The sequence below is a fragment of the Raphanus sativus genome, chromosome 3 (genome assembly GCF_000801105.2).
Source record: "Raphanus sativus cultivar WK10039 chromosome 3, ASM80110v3, whole genome shotgun sequence".
NCBI classification, from domain to species: Eukaryota; Viridiplantae; Streptophyta; class Magnoliopsida; order Brassicales; family Brassicaceae; genus Raphanus; species Raphanus sativus.
Genome location: NC_079513.1, coordinates 17,495,655 through 17,517,246, shown reverse-complemented (window position 1 = coordinate 17,517,246; position 21,592 = coordinate 17,495,655). Strand labels below are relative to the sequence as shown.

The following is a 21,592-nucleotide window of genomic DNA, read 5'->3' as shown; positions in this document are numbered from 1 at the left end:
GGCTAAATTTGTGATCTTGTTCCATGTCTCTTGTCTTCTGCCATAGTCAGGTGCGCCATACACGAAGGTTGCTTGGAAGGAGAGACCTTTGTATCTGATTTTTGTGTCGATGTAATTGTCAGAAGCAGAGCAGACGACCAGCGTGATGTCTTTCTTTCAGCCCACGTATAGTCCTCCACCCCCTGTAGAGTGAGGTGGGACTAAGTAATGGTGATCCAATTGCATACATTCTAGCTGTTTTGTAACCATGTCGTCTTGATTCTTTGTTTCCATCAGGAACACGATCGCTGGGGAGTTTACTCGATGAAACTCCCGTAGTCGCTGGACCGTTGCGGGGTTCCCCAACCCGCAACAGTTCCAGCTTACTATGGCTAAGGAGCCGGGGGAGGAGACCGGTGAAAATCCTTCCTCTTCTTACTCATAGGAGGAACCATCACCGACTTAGGCTGGACAGTAGATGCTGAGGGACCTGCGTTACCACCTATAGCTTGGGGCTGTTGACGACGTCTGTTGCTCTGGGAGTTTGCAGGGGACTTATGAGTACTGGTCAGATTTCTTTTTCGCGAACATGCTCCCTTTAAAGCTCCTGGGCTAGTAATATAGGAATTGAGTCTTGCAGGTTTAGCTCGGGTCCTTCCTGTCTGATTTGAAGGCATGTTACCTGTAATTCCTATGTTCTCGGAGTCCCCTAGATCAGCAGAGGGTGCTTGGCCCCTGCTAGGACTCGTGATTGCAGGGGGTGGGGGCAGGATCGTTGCGGGAGGTGTTGCAGCTTCTATGATTCTTCTTGCCGCTTCTTCCATTTGCCCTGTTGAGTCTCCTTGAATCACTCGTTGTCGTCTTGCAGCGTTTTCGATTGGGTCATTGCTGCTGAGGTACTGAAGAGTCACGTTTTGTAGCTCTTTCATAACCTCCTCTTGAGTAGGGATGTGCTGATCTTTTTCTCTTTCTGAAACTGGGTCATAGGGTACCAGTCGCCCCTCTGCAGCTGCTATGATTCCGGCGGCTGTTCTGGCCAGTAGTTCCTCTGAATCCCCTTGAAGAACCCGGTGTCTCCTAGCTGCAGCCTCCGTTGGGTCAGGGCAGCTCAGGTAGAGTGCAGTTGCTTCCCGTAGCTCCTCCATCACGTTCTCAGTGGTAGGGATAGACTTGTTTTGCGTCTCCTCTCCTGATACTATTTGTTGTTGATTGGGAGCAGGCAGGACATTTGGATGTTCCCTGGTTTGTGGAGGATCTGCTGTAGATGCCAGTGGCGAAGGGAGTCGTTTAGCTCTCCAGAAAGATTCCTCTTTGTTTGGGAATAGGGATCTTCTGTGCATGGTTCTTTCTCCTTTGTGGCTCCTCTGCTTTGTGAAAGGAGGAGACGAATACTCCATCTGGTATGTCTGTTCCCGGTCGACTCTACCGCTGTTGAAGTCCTGTAGAGGAGGTGGAGCGCGAGTGTGTCTTGTGCTGACTCTGGATCCAAACATCTTGCCATGTCTGTCTACTCGCTGGCGGAATTCACTTGGGGGGGACCCCTGACCTCTGTGTCACTACCAGCTCTCTCTTGTCTCCTTGGAGGTGGGCGATACAAATCTCTTTCTGTCGCTTCTGCAGTCCTTGTTGCTTGAGTAGAATAGACTCTTGCTTCCCTTGTGTCTTCCAGTTTAGAGGGGCAGTTGTGGCTCTGGTGAGAGAGGAGGGAGCAGAAAGAGCAATGCTTCTCTAGTTTTTCATATTCCAACGTAAGTTTGCACTCCTCCCCTGATTGGAACTCAAGCATTACTTCTTTGATAAGAGGTTTAAGGCCGTTTATTGTTACTCTTGTTCTAGCAGAAGTTTTTGTGAGCTCCTGGCCTTCGTAGTCTCCCAGTTCTCTTCCTAAATTGTAGACCATCTTTTCGTGCCAGTAATGAAGAGGAAGACCCTTTATGCGGATCCAGAAGGGAATCTGAGAGGGGAAGGTATCTGAGATGACTGGCTCCCACCTTTGGAGGATGACCATCCAATAGTTGAAGTGGTATGGTTTGTTGTCAAGAACATTCTGAAGATCATCCTCTCTTTCGAACCTGACTTGGAAGCAGTCATGTCCAAGTTCTGAACCCGTCACTCTGCCTCGAGTGTTCCATCTGCGTGGTAGTGAAGATAGGAGAGAAGCCATCTGCTGTTCCATAGGGTTAGTCGTCCTGCCTATGAGAGTAAGAGAGTTTTCCTGGATGAGGCTGGTGTTGTCAAGAGGTGGAGCTCTAATTCGTTTGATTTGAGGTTCCTTTGTTTCTTTGAAGATTCTTTTACCCTTTTCTTCTTTTGAGTAGCGTCTTGCCATTGTGAGTTTGGGCTGATCTCTGCAGTGGCGCTTGACAAGGATGAGTGGAATCGGTTGCTCGGAGTAGAATTAGCAAAAATTCTACTTGTTGCTCTAGATCTTCCTTTGCCGTTCAAGATTTGCTGGGTGGAGAAGAAAAGAACGTTGAAGCAGGTTGGAGGATGCTGTTTTAAGCAAAGGATTAGGGTAGCCAAGAGTGTCATGTAAGGAAGCAGAAGGAAAAATTTCTAAAAGAGGTACCAAGTAAGACTTGTCACTTTCCTCGAAACTCTCAACACGTGCTCCATGTAAAAGCCTCGCTAAACGTGCCTGGGAGAGTTTTCTCGACCAGCTCCTGTTAGATCCATGTTCCTTTTCCACAATTAATTTCTACCACATTGTTTATGACCCGACAACTAATAGATCGGTCAAAGATGTGTTTTGTAATTAAGGAAACGAACAATTTCTAAACAAAACAAAAAAAGCATTGTTCTTTCCATTCTACAAAAATAGATTTTACTGTTTTCGTACATGTTAAATTTCAATCACACGTATTATCGTCGGATCAACCCATAGTTCATATTATACTCCCTCTGTTTCATAATAAGTGTCACTCTGAGCTCATTTTCTTATTACACAAAGAGTGTCACTTTACAATTCCAATGTAAATTATACTAACTTTCAGTTGAAAATTAATTGCAAACTGCATTGATTTTATAAATAATTTTATTTATCTAAAATACTATTGGTCAAAGAGGTATAATTAATTACAATTTACATATATTTCAACAACTTTCTTAATCTATGTGAAAAATATCACAACGACACTCTTTAAGAAACGGAGGGAGTATTGTTTTTGGCAATCTGGCAGAAAGAATAAATACATTGAAAAGAACTACGTATGCATCATAGTGTCCGCAAATAAACAAAGAAAATAGATTATTGTGAATGTTCTTCTCATGAAATATGATGATTTTCACTAATGAGAACGTTATAGTATAAACATTACTTAAACTTCCAATTTGCAAGAATCCCTTTCCACAACAGCCGATTTCATGGAGTTGAGAGAGTCGATGATGAGATCACAAAGGTGATGTGTATAACCTTCTTCACATAGCTTTGCATGTGTATTGTCAGTCCCTTTTGTCAACAAAGACAACAAAATATTAGTTTTCTACACAATAAAAATTACGTGTTTTAATCAAATATGATTCTTGATAATATTGTTTTTGTGTGATGCATAGTACCTGTGGCACACCACATGAACTTGCTGCAATGTAAGATATCTCATGATCGAAAAAACTAATTTCTTCACATGGACCGACCACATTTGTAAATATTACTGACGTCCGACTAAAAATACTGTTAACAAGATTCATCAATGCCTGATTTTCCATACCGAGACATCCAAATACGCCCATCAGTTATATAATCCATGTAATTTAAATGTGAAATTTTGTTTTGTCTAACCTTTAAACCTAAAACTTTTATGGTGAACTTGAGTAACGCAAAAGAAAATATAGGTTCAAGAGAAAGTTTCTTCCGGTCCATTGTGATTTTGGCTCGTCGGATGTATTCAAGTGTATTTTCTTCTAACCTTACCCATAGAGGGAACAAAACATAGCCGATTGAGTTTCCCCATCTTGATTTTGAACCTTTCTCCATCATCTTAGCTAAATCCTGCATGTATTATGTATACTATATAATGTTTTTTAATATAAGATTAAGAAACGTTAAGATGATTGTCAATTTTTCATTACCTCAATATTTCTGTTTGGCCGTAGGTTGAAAAACACAACACCGCGTAGATATATTGTTTTTCTCAAGGATCTTTCTTGACTTAAAAGTTTTATTCAAATCTGTTAAATTTCTGAAGTTCATTTGATGTACTAAATATTAACTAAAAATGCAAAACAATATAGGGAAGAAAAAATAGTGGTTTACCAAATCTTTCACTCAAATATCTTGAAAGACCAGCTTGCACGACTCCAAGAAGAACATCATTCACCGTCTAATCAAGAGAAAAAAATAAACAATAAAGTGATAATTCGATGGATAAACTAATATAAAAGAAAATTAGTTAAGCAACGTACCATATTCATCGCATTTTTCACCACTTTTACATCATCCAAACTAAAAATTCGATGAATGAACTTATTAACACTAATTGTAGCACCTGATTTATCCTTAAGAGGTGTTGCATTGTCTCTAACGAAGCATACAATAACCATGGACTTGAAAACTTCAACACAAGTGTGGAACAATAACTTTACTATGAACCAAAACCAAGCAATTAAGGACCAGCAAATGTGCATCCCATTGCTTTTCTTTGGGACTACAAAAGTAGGCAATGCCTGGAGATCACATGTTTTCCGAATACAAGCGAGTAAAAGGGACATAAGAGACATTCCATCACCTAAAGAATGGTGAAACCTAGCCACAGCTACAGATCCAGCATATGATGTCTTAAGTTGCAGTAGGTGAAACTCCCATAAAGGTTTTGACTTATCCATTGGAGAAAGTGCCATGTTTGTTGTGTAGTCCTCTAGAAACTGATCAGGATTTTCAATGTTGGGATCTATATCTGGAACAATTACATGATCTTCCACTTTTACTATTGTAGGAATCCACTTAGCTTTTACTTTGTTTTCTCCTAGACCCGTCTCCTACAAAAAATACATATAAGCAACTTGTTTCAAGTGGCACAAAACACTCCATCTGATTTTTTTCAGAAAATGTTTTAGAAAAAAAAGAAATTGCTTCATATCATGTTAAGAATTTGGATCAAATTACAAATTTATCTTTGTATAGTTCTCTCTTATCATTTTTAGCATTGATTACAAAGTAGTAACAACTAAAACCTTTTTATAAGAAAGAAAATAACATATGCGCTTTAAAAACCCAACAAAAAGAATTTAGATACTTTAGTCACATGTGTTGTTTCCCTATATGTTCGCTTTATTTTAAATTTAGAATTTTAATTATTAAAATAATTAGTGTAAGGTCTTTTAGGTGAGATATTCTTTTTTTTTCTTTTTAACCGGCATAGGTGAGATATTCACTTTGTGCTGAATCAAAATTATTAATTACCAAGATGCTAGAGAAGCGTGGATGGTTGATCAAAGTATTCTTTAAACCTTCAACAATGGCATGCGCATTACCCTCGGTTTTGCATCCAAGGGTTATGATGTTGAAGCAGTCCTGACCGGGCATACTGAATAGCCGTGAAAACGGGCTGAGAGGCTCCTCGCTGGGCATCACTTGCTTTGCCGCAGCCATGTCTTGGTTCTGATTATGTGTGCTCAGTTTTGTAAACTTGTTGTTAGCCTATGGCCCTATGCCTAGTTTATATACGCGGGCTTCGTCTATGGTTTTAATGTAATTAAATGACCGTTGCTGAATATCTAACTACTATTACTGCGGTTGATGGGTTTCATATCTGTGTTTATTTCTTCACCGCTATTGATTGGACCTTTGTAACTTACTAATCATACTTTTAATTTAGTTTTCAAACGTGTGTAGGTGGCTAGTAGCCTGCACTTAATGTTTGTTCCGGCTATCCTTTCGTAAACTTTAAAAGCACACATTTCAAAGCAAACAAGTGTTCCAATTAAAAACAAACTAAAACTCAAAACTTCATGTTTTAAAAATCATTTATCTCCAGTCAAAAACAGTCACAACTAAGATAATAACAAATCGTGATCTCACACAACCAAAAGTTTAAAACACTTGATCAGAAGATATGAATAAGCTTTAATATTTCGAAACCCAAAATCAGAAGTAAAATTTGCATACACTTAATACTTTTAGCTATTGTCTTACATTTTACTTGTTCTATACACAAATGTAACCATTTAGAGTCTTAAAATCTGAACTTTTGAATCTAACATTTTACCAAACAAAAATCTAAAATTTTGAAACTTGGGTTTAGGTAGACTCTCTATGTTATATTGTTATGTGATTCTATTAGATTTATATTGGGCCGAATTAATATGTATTTAGGGTCTCACGTATATCATTATTTCCTATAAATATGTTATATGGAGTTGCAGAATCCACCGCACCAACTTTAAAAATGAAGTTTGCAGTTGAAAAAAAAAGATATCGACTTTACTAGTTTTCTATTCGTTTGACAAAAAGAACATAAAAAGTGTTAGTGGAAGTATGATTTAGAAGGAATGTTAGAATTCTTAGAATATAGTGTTAGTAGTTTATAAATTCTCACATTTTTACTAAAATCAAGTGTTATTGTTTCGAAGATTTTATAATTTTACACAGAATCTTTAGTTATTCAAAAAGTATGGATTTTAAAGATTTCACAACTCTATCAAAATTAGTGTTATTAGGGGTTGTATCAGTGGCAGAGGCAGGATAACTTTTTATCAGGGTCAATTTGATAACAACTACAGTTTACAAGGGTCAACAAGCTAGTTCTTTAACATTTCATCAAAAAATTAAGAAGGAAAATACAAATAATTTTTTTTTCACATGGGTCATTTGACCACCCTAATTACATACTGGTTCCGCCACTGGGTTGTATTCCTGACAAATTAATTCATTAAATAAAATTTTAAAAATACTAATTATATTCCTTAAATTCTTAAAATCATTATAACAATTTATTTTTATAGATCACAATACATAAAAAAAATTTACAAACTCTTTCCAAATTTAACAAATCTCTCAATTTTTACAATCAACAAACTCTATATAAATCTAATATCCACTAACACTTAAATTTCTCTTGATTATCCAGTAGGATCGGAAAGTAAATTAAATCGTAATCTCTTATTTATAAATCCGTTTTATAAATATTGTTATACCAAGCGCGGGCACCTTTCTCCTGAAATCAGCAGCTTCATCATCATAACATCAAACATGGTGATAGTTGAGATCTTCTTTTCAAAATGTAGTGATCATAATCTACTTTTAGAACTCCACAACTCTGATCAAGACTGAGATCGCTCTCTCTCTCTCTCTCTCTGCTGCCATTCCCTTTCTTTGCACTTTTAGTTTAGTTAATCCACGTCACAAACTCAAAAGACTAATTTGGATACTTGAAAAGGAGATTAATTCATGTTTAGTATTTAATTACAATACCCAGACAGTAGAACCAAGTCTTTTATATCTACTTTGACCCCTTTTTATTTATAGACTTTTTTCCCCCTGGGGAGATAAACAGTGAAAAAGGTATATTCACTCAGCTCGCCAGCAGACTCATCCACCTTCATCATTATTCATCAGTAGACAGAAATGTCGACGCTTATACCTCTCATGGAAAGATTCTTCCCAGAAAGCTTGTGGTCCTCACGCAAGCCCAGCCACAGGCACGAGATCCTCGCCAACGCAGCTTGCCCCACCACTTTCACCCGGTACACCATGCTCAGATCTGCAGCTGCAGCCCACAGCTCGTTCCCAGCAATATTCATTGACCTCTCGTCGTAGCCCTCTACATCTGAGTGGGTCACTAGCACCATCGACCCATCATCAAACACAACCACGTTACCAGTACAAACCTGCTTCATATTTCTTGGGATCAGAGCTGAAGTTGCATCAGGTAAGGAGCTCTGAGTGTTCAGCACCATGAGTTGGTAGTACTCAAGAACGGCCTGCAAACAGAATTAGGAATCAGAGGATGACTAAGAAGAAGAACAAAGAACAGAACGTGCCCGCCCCTGTTAGTTACCTTCCATTGGGTGGCAGCTAATTTAACCCTGGGCCTGATCGACTTTACATATTCATATGCTGCTTCAGGTGTCATGTGTTTGTGTTGCACCTGTTTAGCAAAGATATAATCAGAGAGAGAGAGAGGGAGAGAGAGAAAAACATCCCGAAGTAAATTGTTTATATGATTAATTGCAACACAAACCAAGTAGCATATGACGACAGTTGTGCTGCGGCCTCGACCCGCCTTGCAGTGAACATAAGTAGTCTTCCCAAGCGAAGCATTTCCTTCAACGAGTTAACAAAGAATACAAGATCAAATAACACACCGCTTTATACTTAAAACATAAAAAAAAAGGTTATGATAATAAGAAGGTAAACTTACGATGGATAAAATCTACAGCTTGGCATATGGCTTCCATGGAAGGTGCGAAACAATAATCTCTCGTGGCAATCACCAGGTGGTCAATGCAGTAAGACTTCCAAAAAACAAAACAAGGTTAGTAAACAATAAAAGACCAAAAGACAGAGAGAGAGAGCCCAAGGTAAAAGAAACAGACTTTGTAGAGAGAGGATGGAACCAAAGTCTCATAAGGCTCATTGAGAGTGATGACTCCACAAACACCAAGCTCCTTCAGCCGTGGAACATCAGACTGAAACGGAACAGCTCCCAGTAATATAAACTGGAGAGAGACAACAAAAAACACAAATACAGAAAGAAAGAATGATTAGCATAAGAGGACACAGAACAACCAAAGCTAATCAACATATTACTTGGGAGAGGACAAGAGAACCCAACAAACAAAAGCACCAAACTTTCTACGATAAAAGTAATATTTACCTGAGCAACCCTATCCCACCAATGAAACTCAGCTTCAACCTTATTCCTAACAACGTTGTACACAAGCGTGGGATAGAACAAGGCACGAGCGCCCACGCCAACAAGTGCCATCTTTGTCACGTTTCCTCTGCTCACTACTATCTCCTTATCTCCTCCACTAACCTCCTCCTCAACAGATCTCTCCTCCTTCTCCAACACTTGTTCGATATACATATCCCCCCCCCACCCAATCAAAAGATCCAAACAATCTAATTCAAAACACACGACGAAAAGCCCTAATGGATTCGAAGACAAAGCCAAGATGAGAGTCTGCACGAAATCGAGATCCTGATCAAGTCAAGCGGAAGCGATCGTAGAAAAGCTGAATTGAATATCTTCAGGGATATCACCACCATGTTTCGCCTGAACAAACAGATTCAATCCGAATCAGGCGCCGGCTACGACCAGAACGGAGATTAATCTGAGAACAACCGATCGATCGTGCCTATGATCGAAGAAGAGACGAAACCCTAATATCCAAGTTTAAGAGCTTTTTTTCGAATTTGGGGATCTCGATGATGATGATGATTTTTGCCTAATCTCCACTCAACCTCTTTGGTTTCTCTTTAAGAGAGGAGAACCTAAAATAAATATTAAATTATTTAAAAATAAAAGGATTTTGAGTGTTTTCAGGAGTTTTACTAAACTGACAGCATTTTTACCTGATGTAATGGATTAGCTGAAAGTCAATTGTTCGATGACGTGTGTCCTTACGGTTTATGGCAAAAGAGTCATGCGTCGCACACCACAACGCCCGCCGGATAACATTTTAAGGATTATCTCTTTTCTTTTTCTCTAATTATCGAACAAATTGATTTTTTCTTTTGGTTTTGGATAAGAAAATATCAGTTAGACTTGGTTGACAAAAGAAAACAAAGACTATCGCTAAATTCTAATTTTATTAATCTTTTAATAAAGAAAATTTATTTATAATGATGCAGTCGGTGTTCACATTTGACCTATTTATGTGGTCATATTCTACTTTGCAACTCCTCAATCAAACTTGTTAAGAGTTCTCTTCATTTAGCAAGAAAATGTTTTTTTTTTTAAATCTTAATAGTTATCTTTGGGGTGAATTTTACTTCTACAAATATGCTATTTATATTCTTGTTTGAAGCAAAAAGGCTAATATGCTATTTATATTCTTGTTTGAAGCAAAAAGGCTATTTATTATATTCGACTTATAATTAAAACCAACAAAAAAAAATGAAAAGTAGCTGATCAATTATCCATGGTTCGCGAAAGTAATAATGACAATATAATGTGGTCATATATTACAAAATACAAATGGTTCTATTTAAAGGAGTTAGGATAGTAAAGGTAGATGTGATATCATGGTGACCAATAACAAAACAAACAAATAACACTTCATTTCAAAAACTCTTTGAATAAGATTTGAACACTTGTTTTGTATTTTTTGACCAGTTGATTTTTTTTATAAATCAGCTGATCCGGTTAATTTCGAAAAAAATCCATTTAGTATTATAGAGTAAATTGGTTATCACGCTATCTGATACGAGTTTGGAATACTTTTCGACTAATATCAAAAAGTAAACCGATCATCTGTTGCGATCTGCCATATAAATCATTTGGATTGAATCCTAAATTCAAACTAACAAAGTAATGATAATTTAATTCTCAAAAGAAATTGAATCCAAAAGTAATATGAATACATACTAAATCCCAAAAGATTATCATTAAACTATCGTCGCTTTATTAAACTACCATCACTTGGTTGACTAGTTGGAATATTACTTTGAAAATCCAAATCTAGATTCAAGAGACTGAAAAAAGTAACAATACCAAATGTATATCAGTATATCGCCTCCATATATCCAGTTTCAAACTATATAGAAATGGTACATTTCTTTGTGTGTCATGTTAGTTTCATTATTCGTTTACTGACATTGGCTACTTTTCCACCTCCATATTGGTGTGACTTTTGAGGATTTACCACTAGGGGAAATCAACTTTAGTCAGGTATATGGATTAAAAACCATCATGTCTATACTAGTATCTTGTAAAAAAATCATCCAAAATTTTCTATTTGAAGTTAAAACAACACATGGAGACGTGTTATTTGGTATTGGTCTAGTATGATTAATGGCTGAACCATCCGCCAGCCACATTTTTTTTCGTTCAGTAAAATTAAATTATGGGTTTAAGTTAATACCGAGCAAATGTATAACCAGGTCATTGTACTGATTTTACAATATTTCACCAGTTTTTAATTTATAAATAAAAATAAAAAGTTGTAACAAAAATTCACAAGAATCATGTAATCCTTTAAAAATATCTCAAAATTCAACTCTATTTTTTTACTTCAAAATAAAATTAGATTGAAAATTTATAAGTTATAAATACAAGTTGTAATAAAAATTCATAAGGATCATGCAACCCTCATTAAAAATATCTCCAATTCAGCTCCATTTTTTATTTCAAAATAAAACTAGATTAAAAATATTCCAATTCCACTTTATCTTTCATTTTATAATAGAACAAAATTATTTTTTATGAAATAATGTATTTAACTTTTGTTTATTATTTCATTTTTTATTGAAAATAGAGTAAGGGTAGAGTAAACCATAGTTCATTGTGAAATTGTTCCATTTTATAAAGAAAAAAATGGAGTTTTACATCCCTTTAAATGAAGATATAGAATAAAAATGGGCTGAAGAAAAAGGCCCAAGTTTATACTCGACGTTTATAACTCAAAACGTTACAAAATGAGTGGAGGACCAATACATGAAAGCTCATTAATATCCGTCGGTCAACTACTAATCAGTGCACTTCCCTACTTCTGTGGATATCATTCTGTTTTGTCCGAAAAAAAAAACAATCCTCTGTTTTTGGTACGTAACTTAACGGATTTGTCCTATCCAAAAGCCGCAAGTGAAGCTTTTAACTCTCTTATTAAATGGCTTCTCTCTGAACTTTGATTCTTTCTCCACATTCTGAATCTAACAACAGCTGAACGATGGAGGGAGATGATCACCTTGCAAATGAAAGAAACAAAGCAGAGTTCAACGTCGACGACATGAAGATCGTGTGGGCCGGTTCACGCCACGCTTTTGAGGTCTCAAACCGGATGTCTCGCCTCGTCGCCAGTGATCCGGTTAGTGTTTGTGTGTGTCACACGCGTGTGTGTGTGTGTTCCGGTGAAACTTAGATGTAAATTTTGCAGCTATGGTCTTGATGACATGTTAGGTGTTTGAGAAAAGCAACAGAGCTGTAATGACAAGGAAAGAGTTGTTCAAGAACACGTTGAGGAAAAGCGTTCATGCTTGGAAGTTGATCAACGAGCTTCCTCTCTCTGATGATGAGTCACTCATGTTGAGACATTTCATGGATCAACCTGGCTTCTTGGATCTTCACTGGGTACAAAACACACACACAAACACTCCAGTTTCTTTTTTTTTGTCTGAATGCTCAGAGTTTTGAGTTTGGTTGATTGTCAAAACAATTGTGTGGCCGCCAGAGAATGTTTGTGCCTGCAATAAAAGGACAAGGGACAGAGGAACAGAAACAAAAGTGGTTGCCTCTTGCCAACAAGATGCAGATAATCGGTTGCTACGCTCAAACTGAGCTTGGTCATGGCTCTAACGTTCAAGGCCTTGAGACAACGGCTACTTTTGATCCTCAGACAGACCAGTTTATCCTTCACAGTCCAACTCAAACATCATCCAAAGTAAGCAAAACAATCTTTTCTTTTGATCTCAGACAGTCTTTCAGTTGCGTTTTAACTTTGTTTTGTGTGTTTGAAATAGTGGTGGCCTGGTGGTTTGGGAAAGGTTTCTACTCATGCTGTGATTTATGCTCGTCTTATAACCGATGGCAAAGACCACGGTGTCCATGGTAAGCACACCATAAGGAGTTTCTTGTTTCGTTTATCTTTTTTTTTATTATTATTGTAATTGCTAAATCTTTCATCTTCTTTCAGGATTCATCGTGCAACTACGCAATATGGATGATCATTCTCCTCTTCCAGGAATAACAATTGGTGACATAGGGGTGAAGTTTGGAAACGGAGCATATAACTCAATGGACAATGGTTTTCTTATGTTTGATAAGTTTTGTATTCCTAGAGATCAAATGCTCATGAGGTCCTCTCTCTCTTTTGCCTTGTGTGAATAAGCATTTCACCATATAGTTCATCTCTCTACAAAGAAACTGATTCATGTTTCTGCATTTTTGTCTTCTCTCAGGCTGTCAAAGGTGACAAGAGAGGGAAAATATGTACCATCAGATGTTCCAAGGCAACTGATGTATGGTACTATGGTGTCTGTGAGACAGACTATTGTGTCCAATGCTTCCATTGCGATGGCCAGAGCAGTATGCATAGCTACAAGGTACAGTGCAGTGAGGAGGCAGTTTGGCTCACAGAATGGTGGAATTGAGACCCAGGTTCTGTACTTACTCTCTGTTAATCCCACTGTAGATAACTATTAGGACAAAGTTGTCTACCATGATTGAAGATGTTCATAGTTCTTAAAATCAGGCCCGCTCTGAGATTTTGAAAGGTATAAACAATTTAGTAAGAGCTCTTTAATTAAAAAAAATCTATAAATTTAGAAGTTTATGTTTATGTAAATTATTTTTAAAAATTTGGGGATAATAGGCTGATGTTTTTCAATTGCGTCTGCCCTGATAAAATTCACTTGTTGATGTTGTTATATGTGGGCAGGTGATTGATTACAAAACTCAGCAGAACAGGCTGTTTCCTCTGTTGGCATCTGCATATGCATTTCGGTTTGTAGGAGAGTGGCTGAAATGGTTGTACACAGATGTAACACAAAGACTAGAGGCTAGTGATTTTGCAACGTTGCCTGAAGCTCATGCATGCACTGCAGGATTGAAGTCTATGACTACCTCAGCAACCTCTGTACGCTTTTGACATTGTTGCCACTTATCACTTATTAAAAACAAGTTATTTTGAAAAATGGTGTATTTTTGTTGGTTGCAGGATGGTATTGAAGAATGTCGCAAGCTATGTGGTGGACATGGCTACTTGTGGTGCAGTGGCCTTCCTGAGCTGTTTGCTGTTTATGTTCCTGCTTGCACTTATGAGGGAGACAATGTAGTGTTGCAATTACAGGTATACTTATGTTTTTTCCTCACTTTCTAGAATAATACTCTATAGAGCCATTGTAAATAGATTTTGATTGTATTAAAATTTGTTATGTTAACAGGTTGCTAGATTTTTGATGAAGACAGTTTCACAGTTGGGTTCTGGAAAGGCTCCTGCTGGAACAACTGCATATATGGGCAGAGCAAAACATCTTTTGCAATGCCGTTCAAGCATTCGAAAAGGTGAGATTTGTCCAAGAATTTATCATAAGTTTATCATCTTATTCTTGATTTGTTTTCTAAAGTATCTTGGCTGAGCATGCAGCTGAGGATTGGCTAAACCCTGCTATGGTGTTGGAAACTTTTGAAGCAAGGGCTTTGAGAATGGCTGTTTCTTGTGCTAACAATCTAAGCAAGTTTGAGAATCAAGAACAAGGATTCTCTGAGCTATTGGCTGATCTTGTTGAGGCTGCCATTGCACATTGCCAGTTGATTGTTGTTTCCAAGTAAGTACTAACATTCTTCACTTAATCTTGATCAATTAGTGTAAGCCTATTACAAAAAGTGAAACTCATTAACTAGTTGAAATTTACAGGTTTATAGTCAAACTAGAGGGTGAGATCAAAGGAAAAGGAGTTAAGAATCAGCTAAAGAATCTATGCTATATCTATGCACTCCATCTCATTCACAAACACCTTGGGGATTTTCTAAGCACTAACTCCATCACTTCTGAACAAGCCTCACTCGCCAACCACCAGCTTCGGTCACTCTACACTCAGGTTCGACCAAACGCAGTCGCTCTCGTGGACGCATTTGACTACACAGACCACTATCTTGGCTCGGTGCTGGGCCGTTATGATGGAAACGTTTACCCAAAGCTGTTCGAGGAAGCACTGAAAGATCCACTCAATGACACAGTGGTCCCTGATGGCTACCATGAATACATCCGACCGTTGATTAAGCAGCACCTCCGCTCAGCTAGACTCTAACTCCTGAGCCACGAGGTTATTTGGAATTCTATTTGCGGCTGAAAGAGGCATTGGTTATTTAAGATTTTATTCACGTTTTTTTAATGTAAAATAAAGAAGTACCTTAACAAACGCATTCTATACTTCAGTGGTTATAATTGGACGAGAGAGATCAAATGGTGGGCTCAAAAGTTTGATGATATCAAATTTACATGGACCGGAAGAGAAGCAAACACAGTGGCAGACAAACTGGCAAAACAAAGAACAATTCCCTCAATTGTTCTTTTATGTTTCATTCCCAAATTGGCAAATCTTCTTCATGAAGATTAGGTAAACTCACATTACACTTAATAAAATCAGAAATTATATAAAAAGCACCTTAAGTTATATGCCGAACATGTTTATATCTTGAAATTTTGTGTAAGACATGAATGTTTTTCATTTTTATTTATGAATAATAATAAAAATGTATGCACTTAACATAACTGGAAAAATTGAAATGCTTGTAAAAATTAGGTATTTATATTTTTGTAAGTTAAATTAGTTAATCATTTTAAATATATAACCGATGGATTCAACCAGACTGCAGATTAATATCTCAATTCTCAAGCATGTGGCCAACCATATGATTGATCGCAATGGGGTGACATAAATCTCTCTTTAATGCATAGGGTAATCATTTTAAACATTGAACTACTATATATGGTGCACAAAGAAAACATTGAACCACCATGAATACGTTTTCTTGTGGTCCTTGAAATAAATGAAACTTTCTTCTTCTTGATACATGCATCTATATGGAATTGGTAGTTGGATTAAGAGTGTTGCATTTGTATGCATTCTTCATCTGAATTATATAAGAGAAGAGATTTGTAAATATTCTTTGTATATGTATATCCTGAGTTATCTCAAACTTTGGGGTTTTTCTTAGGTTCTACATATATTATATAAGTCATGTAAATAATACAATGGGAGCTTCTATTCACATCTTGACATGGTATAAAGCGAAAATAGATCCAAAATTTCATACGGCTCGGACGGAATGCGGGAAGAGCGATGGTACAAATGCAAGAAATGTCGGCTTCCTCGCTGCTGTACTTGCATTCAACGAAAGGATTTAAAACTTTTTTTTAGGATTTAAATTTTTGATTACAACAGTGAAACTATATAGGTTTTTTTAATGCTGATTTATTATGATATTGCATCATCTGAACCGTCCTATGAAAATTCACATATGACCAGATTTACTTGCACCATGTTGAAGATCTCTTGTAATCATTTCTTCCATAATCGCATAGTTGCTTGTAATCCTTTCTTCCATAATCTTCATAGTTGCCTAATCAATCGCGTTCTTTCCGGGACTTGAAATCTGAATTTGAGAAATCTGCAATAAATTGTATAGTCTGGGAGTCGAACCCCAAATCTAGGTGTAGAAGCCTTTAGACTTTAACTATTAGGCTAAGGTACTTCCACAAAGTGAAACTATCTATACTATTAAAACTGAAGTACACATAAAAAATAACCATTACTTTTTCTAAATATTTACAGGAAATGCCACTGCTCCTAAACCTAAAATAATTAAATCTCGAGAAGGGCTTTGCTATTGGATATGGTTGACTTGAAGCCCATCATATTTATTTTTTGTCACTGGATCATATCTAACACTTAAACATATTTGCACTTCATATCCATATGATATACGTATAATTATGACTTATGAGAATAATTTGCACTTTCGACTATGATGCCTTACAAGTTGAGCATGATACGCAAATATAACTTACGATATTGATGACCTCCGTACATTACATATATGGTCATGTTTTGGTCTTTATGTATTTAAATCATTCGGTTAAAGTAACCAACCGGTTTTGATCAAAAAAGGTAATCAACCGGTTTTGGCTTTTATAATCATTCACTTTTTACGTACAAATGACTAACACCTTTTTGGTTGTATACAATAAATAGAATCTATATTATTAAAACAAAGGTACAAATTAGGTTTGGTTTGTGTTTGGAAACATAGATAACATTTTTTAAAAAATGTTTGTTTGGAAATTTAGATAGCAGTTTAAAAAAAATATGTTTGTTTGAAAACACTAATATCAGTTTAAAAAGATAGGTTTGTTTGGAAACATAAATATCAGTATAAAAGGATATAATATTGTTTGAAAACATAAATATCAGTATATAAAGAAAAAAATGAATTTATGTTATTAAAAAATTATAAATCTATTATATTATGAGAAACTATCTATTTATGTCAACTTTAAAATATACGAGAATGAAGTAATCTAATTATCTAAAAATATCATTTGTCTAAAACAATCATAAAACAAAATTTAAACTTTATAAACATATTTCAAATCAAAATATAGTTTAAAGTTGATTTAGAATATAAATATATTTAAAATTTTATTTTTACTAAAATATTTTCCAATAACCATTATTAAAAAATGTTTTCAATATATGTGATTATTGAAAATATAATATATGTGATTAATTTATATGATAGTACATATGAAATACTATTAATTATATGTTTCATGTGTTTTAAAGGAAAAAAATAGATTGTGAATTAGGGGTGGGCATTTGGGTACCTATTTTGGTTTAGTTTATGTCTGTTTGGGTTTCGGGTTTTCAGTGTCAAAAATTTCAGTCCTATTTGGATATTTCTAAATTTTGGTTTGGATTCGATTTGGATCTTTGCGGGTTTGTTCAGGTTTGGATAACCCATTTAAATTCATTATATACTTTAAATTTCTAAAAATATATAAACAAAATAATATATTACATATAAATTTGAATAGCATATATCAGAATATGTGAACTTAACATATAATTTTTTTTGATTTAAATATTTAGATGGAGAATTAATAACTATTTAAGTATTTTTGGTCATTTGAGTATATTTTAACTATTTTAGATATTTACATTTGACTATTTATATATATATATATATATTCAATTATTTAAACCAACTTATAAGTACCATATATATTCTGGATGTTTTTATATACATTAAGTCTAAAAATAATATATATATATATATATTTCGAATACATTCAGATATCTGAAATATTTCGATTCGGATCGGATTCGGTTTCAGTTCTCTAAATACCAAAATTTTGATATTTAATCAATTTCGGTTTGGGTTTTGTATTTCCCTTTTGGATCGGAATCAGTTCAATTTTTTAGATTCGGATTTTTTTCCCAGCTCTAATATTGACATGAAAAATAACATCTTTTAGAAAAATATATACCCGCACGGGCGTGCGGGTCAAAATCTAGTATAGGTTAGAAACCGAAGGGAAATAAAATAACTATGAAGATTTAGGCAAAACCCTCTGTGCAATGCCTTATAAAATAAAAAAACTCTGTTCGTCCATATATAGTACTTTGAAAAAACAATGTTGGCTGAAGAGATCAAACAATGAAAAATTGTTAATTCGATGATTATGGCATGGGTTATGAATACGATTGAATCAACGTTGAGAATTAATCCACGTTGGTGATGATGCACGTAATTTGTGAAAGGATTTGAAACTGTATGATTTTTCTGTGTGGAATGGACCGAGGATTCATGATTTTCTGTTTGAAAATAAACAAACAAATATGCACTCGTATTAATTTCTTTTCTTTTTGAGCAACTCACTCGTATTAATTTCATTTTAGAAAATGTTAGTTGGTTGGTGGTGAAAGACTAAAGTGCTACGACGATACCCTAATAAAAATTACTTTTGACAGCGCTTATATTAATCTTGTTTAACCCAATAGTCCAGAGACGAAAACGATGTTTGACTTGACTCCTTCGAGATGTCCATACATATACATGCATAGACATGTGACATCTGTTATCTATACATGCATGTACGTTGCTATAGTATAATACATGGAGTTATTCTTAGGTTCACCCCCTAGGGTGAACCTCAAGGTTCACCAACCAATAGTATTTGAGTATTTGATATTTGACATCTTTTAAAAAATGAAACAAAATTTAATTTCTAAACTATATTGTATTTTAAAAATAAAAAATATAAATACATAAAAAATAGTAATAGTTACAAAAATAAATAAATTAATATTATTAAGCTTTTAGTAAAATATTAAACCCTATACCCTAAATCCTAAACCCTAAAATCTTAGGTAAATCCTAAACCCAAAAATTTTAGATAAACCTAAACCTTTTTATAAATCCTAAACCCTAAATCACATATATTAAAAACTAAATCATAAAACACTAAACCCTAAATCCTAATCACTAAACCCTAAACCCTTGGGTAAACCCCGAACCCTTGGATAATTCATGATTTTGATAAATCTTAAACCCTAAATCATAAATATTAAAACCTAAATCATAAAAACAGTAAACCCTAAAAATTTTGGGTTTAGGATTTAGGGTATATGTTTTAGGATTTAGGGTATATAATTTAGTATTTTAGTGAAGGCTTAATAATATTAATTTTTTTTTTTTTAACTATTTTTTTTTTATGTATTTAATATTTTTTTTATTTTAATCTAATTTGAAAATTCAATTATGTTTCTTTTTTTAAAAGATATCAAATATCAAATACTTAAAGATTATTGGTTGGTGAATCTAAAGGTTCACCCTAGGGGGTGAACCCAAGAATAAGTCTAATACATGACATGGGATGGGACAATGCAAGCGTAAATGCATTGTTTAAATAATCCATTAGTTAGGTGCCCAGTAAATGACAAACGCCGAGCTGTGAGGATAAGTTCTTAAATGAAATCACCAACAAATGATGGCCAAGTTCATCATAAATTAGTTATCATTCTAAACTTATAATACTTGGAGTTATCCTAGCTAGTTTGTATCATTGCCACCACCAATTACCATCTCTTATCATATTGTTATCTTAACCATTGATCTCTTAACTAATTCCAAATGCACTGTTTTTTGGTTACTTCTTTTAATTTTATGGCTAAAAATGTTTATAGATTAAATTAGTGGAGCATTTTATATATTATTCTTTTGTTTCTAACTCACATATAATGGTTCCAAAGCATATGAATGTTGTATAAGTTACGCGGTATCTACATATATATAGAGAAATTGTGTTTTTTTCATTTGTATATAGATTGAAAATCCAAATGTGTATTGAATACTTATACATATATTTTAGGTATAGCCTACAAAAAGAAACTATGCTTTCTAATTTGGATGTATATAATAACCAACCACATCCACCTATTCTTCTCAGTCTTTTTTCTACTCTCAAACTAAACCACAAACACAAAATATCTTTCCCCCTCTAAACATCTTCCCACCAAACTAGCCCTTCTTTCATTACATTTGATGGATCACTCTTCTTCTTTGGAATCACATCTTGATGACTGCCGGAGAAGGTCTCAGGCGAAGGGCATGGGGAGAGTACTGAATAATAATAATGATAATATCAAGAAGAAGAAAAGAGTCAAAGAAGATTTTGATGATGAAAAGATCAATGTTTCAAAGCATCAAAGTTTTAGGGGGGTGAGAATGAGACAATGGGGAAAATGGGTCTCCGAGATCAGAGAGCCAAAGAAGAAATCAAGAATCTGGCTCGGTACCTTCCCCACGGCTGAGATGGCTGCTCGTGCTCACGACGTGGCGGCTTTAGCCATAAAAGGTGACTCTGCTCATCTCAACTTCCCGGAGCTAGCCTACCACCTCCCTAGACCGGCTAGCGCCGACCCTAAAGACATCCAAGCCGCTGCAGCGGAGGCTGCAGCTTCAGCCTTCATTGATATGGAGGTAGAGACGTCGTCACCGTCTACCGGAAGCACGGAACTGTCGTCTCCAGCTATGGCCTCAATAGCTGACGACGCGTTCTCCGACCTCCCTGATCTCTTGCTCGACGTGAACCACAAAAACGATGGGTTTTGGGAGTCATTCCCTTACGAAGAACCCTTCTTCTCTGGAAATTACTAGTAAACAGAGACGGTATCATCTTCGTTTCCAATTTTTTTTTTGTCATGTGAAAACTTTTTGAGAAAAAAGAAATCACCTGTTGATTTAAATTGTAACGTTTTATGATCGATTTTATTTTGTTTTCTCTCTTTTATTTTTTATTTTTATTTTTTGTACAACTTTTACGTGGGAAAATGTATGCGCGATATGTACAAGTTATAAATGTTATTTGTTTTGTAACAAAGACCCATTCATGTTGGATGGACTGGAGTCTTCTTGTGGGTAGGCATGTTGTTTCCTACAACTGTTTATTTCCCCTAAGGTTTTTCAGATGTATGTTTCTGACCACTACATTTACTTTTAGGTCTGACATTGCTTTTTTCCTCCAATATAAAAGCTGGCATATGTGTCGAAATCAAGATTTTTGTGTCTGTCTGTAAAACATTAATGTATCTATCTAATCAAAGAGATAAGTTTGCACTCCGACTTACAGTATATAGCGAGTAAAATATAAATATAAGTTGGACCGCGAGTAACGATAAGAGCATAATTTTATTTTTGAAAAAAAAAATTAGCCCTATTTTATTTTTCAATCCAAAATAGAATAGATTAACACTTAATTATATTTTAAAGAATAAATAGAATAACACACACTAAAATGTTTTAATTGACTGTATTTGTTAGAAATAGCATCCAAAAAGTGCAATTAAATGAGAAAAGGATGTATAGCACTAGAGACAAATTTTGTTATCTTTTTTTTGTCAATTGTTATATTTTCTATTTTGTTATTTTTTTCTACTGAATTCCTTTAT

General features: G+C 35.3%; 3 protein-coding genes and 1 pseudogene across 4 annotated transcripts; 2 read left to right on the top strand and 2 right to left on the bottom strand.

Moving 5' to 3' along the window:
• Positions 1-3,296: 3,296 nt before the first annotated feature.
• Positions 3,297-5,590, bottom strand: LOC108846650 (wax ester synthase/diacylglycerol acyltransferase 2-like; annotated as a pseudogene).
• Positions 5,591-7,341: 1,751 nt separating this feature from the next.
• Positions 7,342-9,402, bottom strand: LOC108843941 (phosphatidylglycerophosphate phosphatase PTPMT1). Its single transcript, XM_018617104.2, has 6 exons — positions 8,793-9,402; positions 8,512-8,634; positions 8,337-8,430; positions 8,157-8,239; positions 7,974-8,063; positions 7,342-7,896 (listed from the first exon to the last, which is right to left on the bottom strand). Exons 1-6 carry the CDS (start codon positions 9,003-9,005, stop codon positions 7,528-7,530), a joined length of 972 nt encoding a protein of 323 aa, XP_018472606.1. The 5' UTR covers positions 9,006-9,402; the 3' UTR covers positions 7,342-7,527.
• Positions 9,403-11,639: 2,237 nt separating this feature from the next.
• Positions 11,640-15,043, top strand: LOC108844746 (putative peroxisomal acyl-coenzyme A oxidase 1.2). Of its 2 annotated transcripts, none has more exons than XM_018618041.2 (11): positions 11,640-11,946; positions 12,039-12,209; positions 12,310-12,519; positions 12,599-12,686; positions 12,772-12,934; positions 13,037-13,235; positions 13,516-13,713; positions 13,795-13,926; positions 14,021-14,141; positions 14,224-14,404; positions 14,494-15,043. In XM_018618041.2, exons 1-11 carry the CDS (start codon positions 11,809-11,811, stop codon positions 14,885-14,887), a joined length of 1,995 nt encoding a protein of 664 aa, XP_018473543.2. In that variant the 5' UTR covers positions 11,640-11,808; the 3' UTR covers positions 14,888-15,043. The 2 variants fall into 2 exon arrangements, with proteins under 2 accessions (XP_018473543.2, XP_056861675.1); XM_057005695.1 differs by having other exon boundaries at positions 11,814-11,946; positions 12,016-12,209.
• Positions 15,044-19,967: 4,924 nt separating this feature from the next.
• LOC108846118 (ethylene-responsive transcription factor ERF038-like) lies at positions 19,968-21,024 on the top strand. The gene has a single exon (XM_018619329.2). The coding sequence runs from the start codon at positions 20,187-20,189 to the stop codon at positions 20,799-20,801; it is 615 nt and encodes a 204-aa protein (XP_018474831.1). The 5' UTR covers positions 19,968-20,186; the 3' UTR covers positions 20,802-21,024.
• Positions 21,025-21,592: the final 568 nt, after the last annotated feature.

Coding starts and splice junctions, on each gene's coding strand:
- LOC108843941 (XM_018617104.2), bottom strand. CDS start 9,005: ATGTATATCGAACAAGTGTTGGAGAAGGAGGAGAGATCTGTTGAGGAG. Junction 8,064..8,156: donor CTGTCGTCATATGCTACTTG/GTTTGTGTTGCA, acceptor TTTGCTAAACAG/GTGCAACACAAACACATGAC. Junction 7,897..7,973: donor TAGCTGCCACCCAATGGAAG/GTAACTAACAGG, acceptor TTCTGTTTGCAG/GCCGTTCTTGAGTACTACCA.
- LOC108844746 (XM_018618041.2), top strand. CDS start 11,809: ATGGAGGGAGATGATCACCTTGCAAATGAAAGAAACAAAGCAGAGTTC. Junction 12,687..12,771: donor CAAAGACCACGGTGTCCATG/GTAAGCACACCA, acceptor ATCTTCTTTCAG/GATTCATCGTGCAACTACGC. Junction 13,236..13,515: donor ATGGTGGAATTGAGACCCAG/GTTCTGTACTTA, acceptor ATATGTGGGCAG/GTGATTGATTACAAAACTCA.
- LOC108846118 (XM_018619329.2), top strand. CDS start 20,187: ATGGATCACTCTTCTTCTTTGGAATCACATCTTGATGACTGCCGGAGA.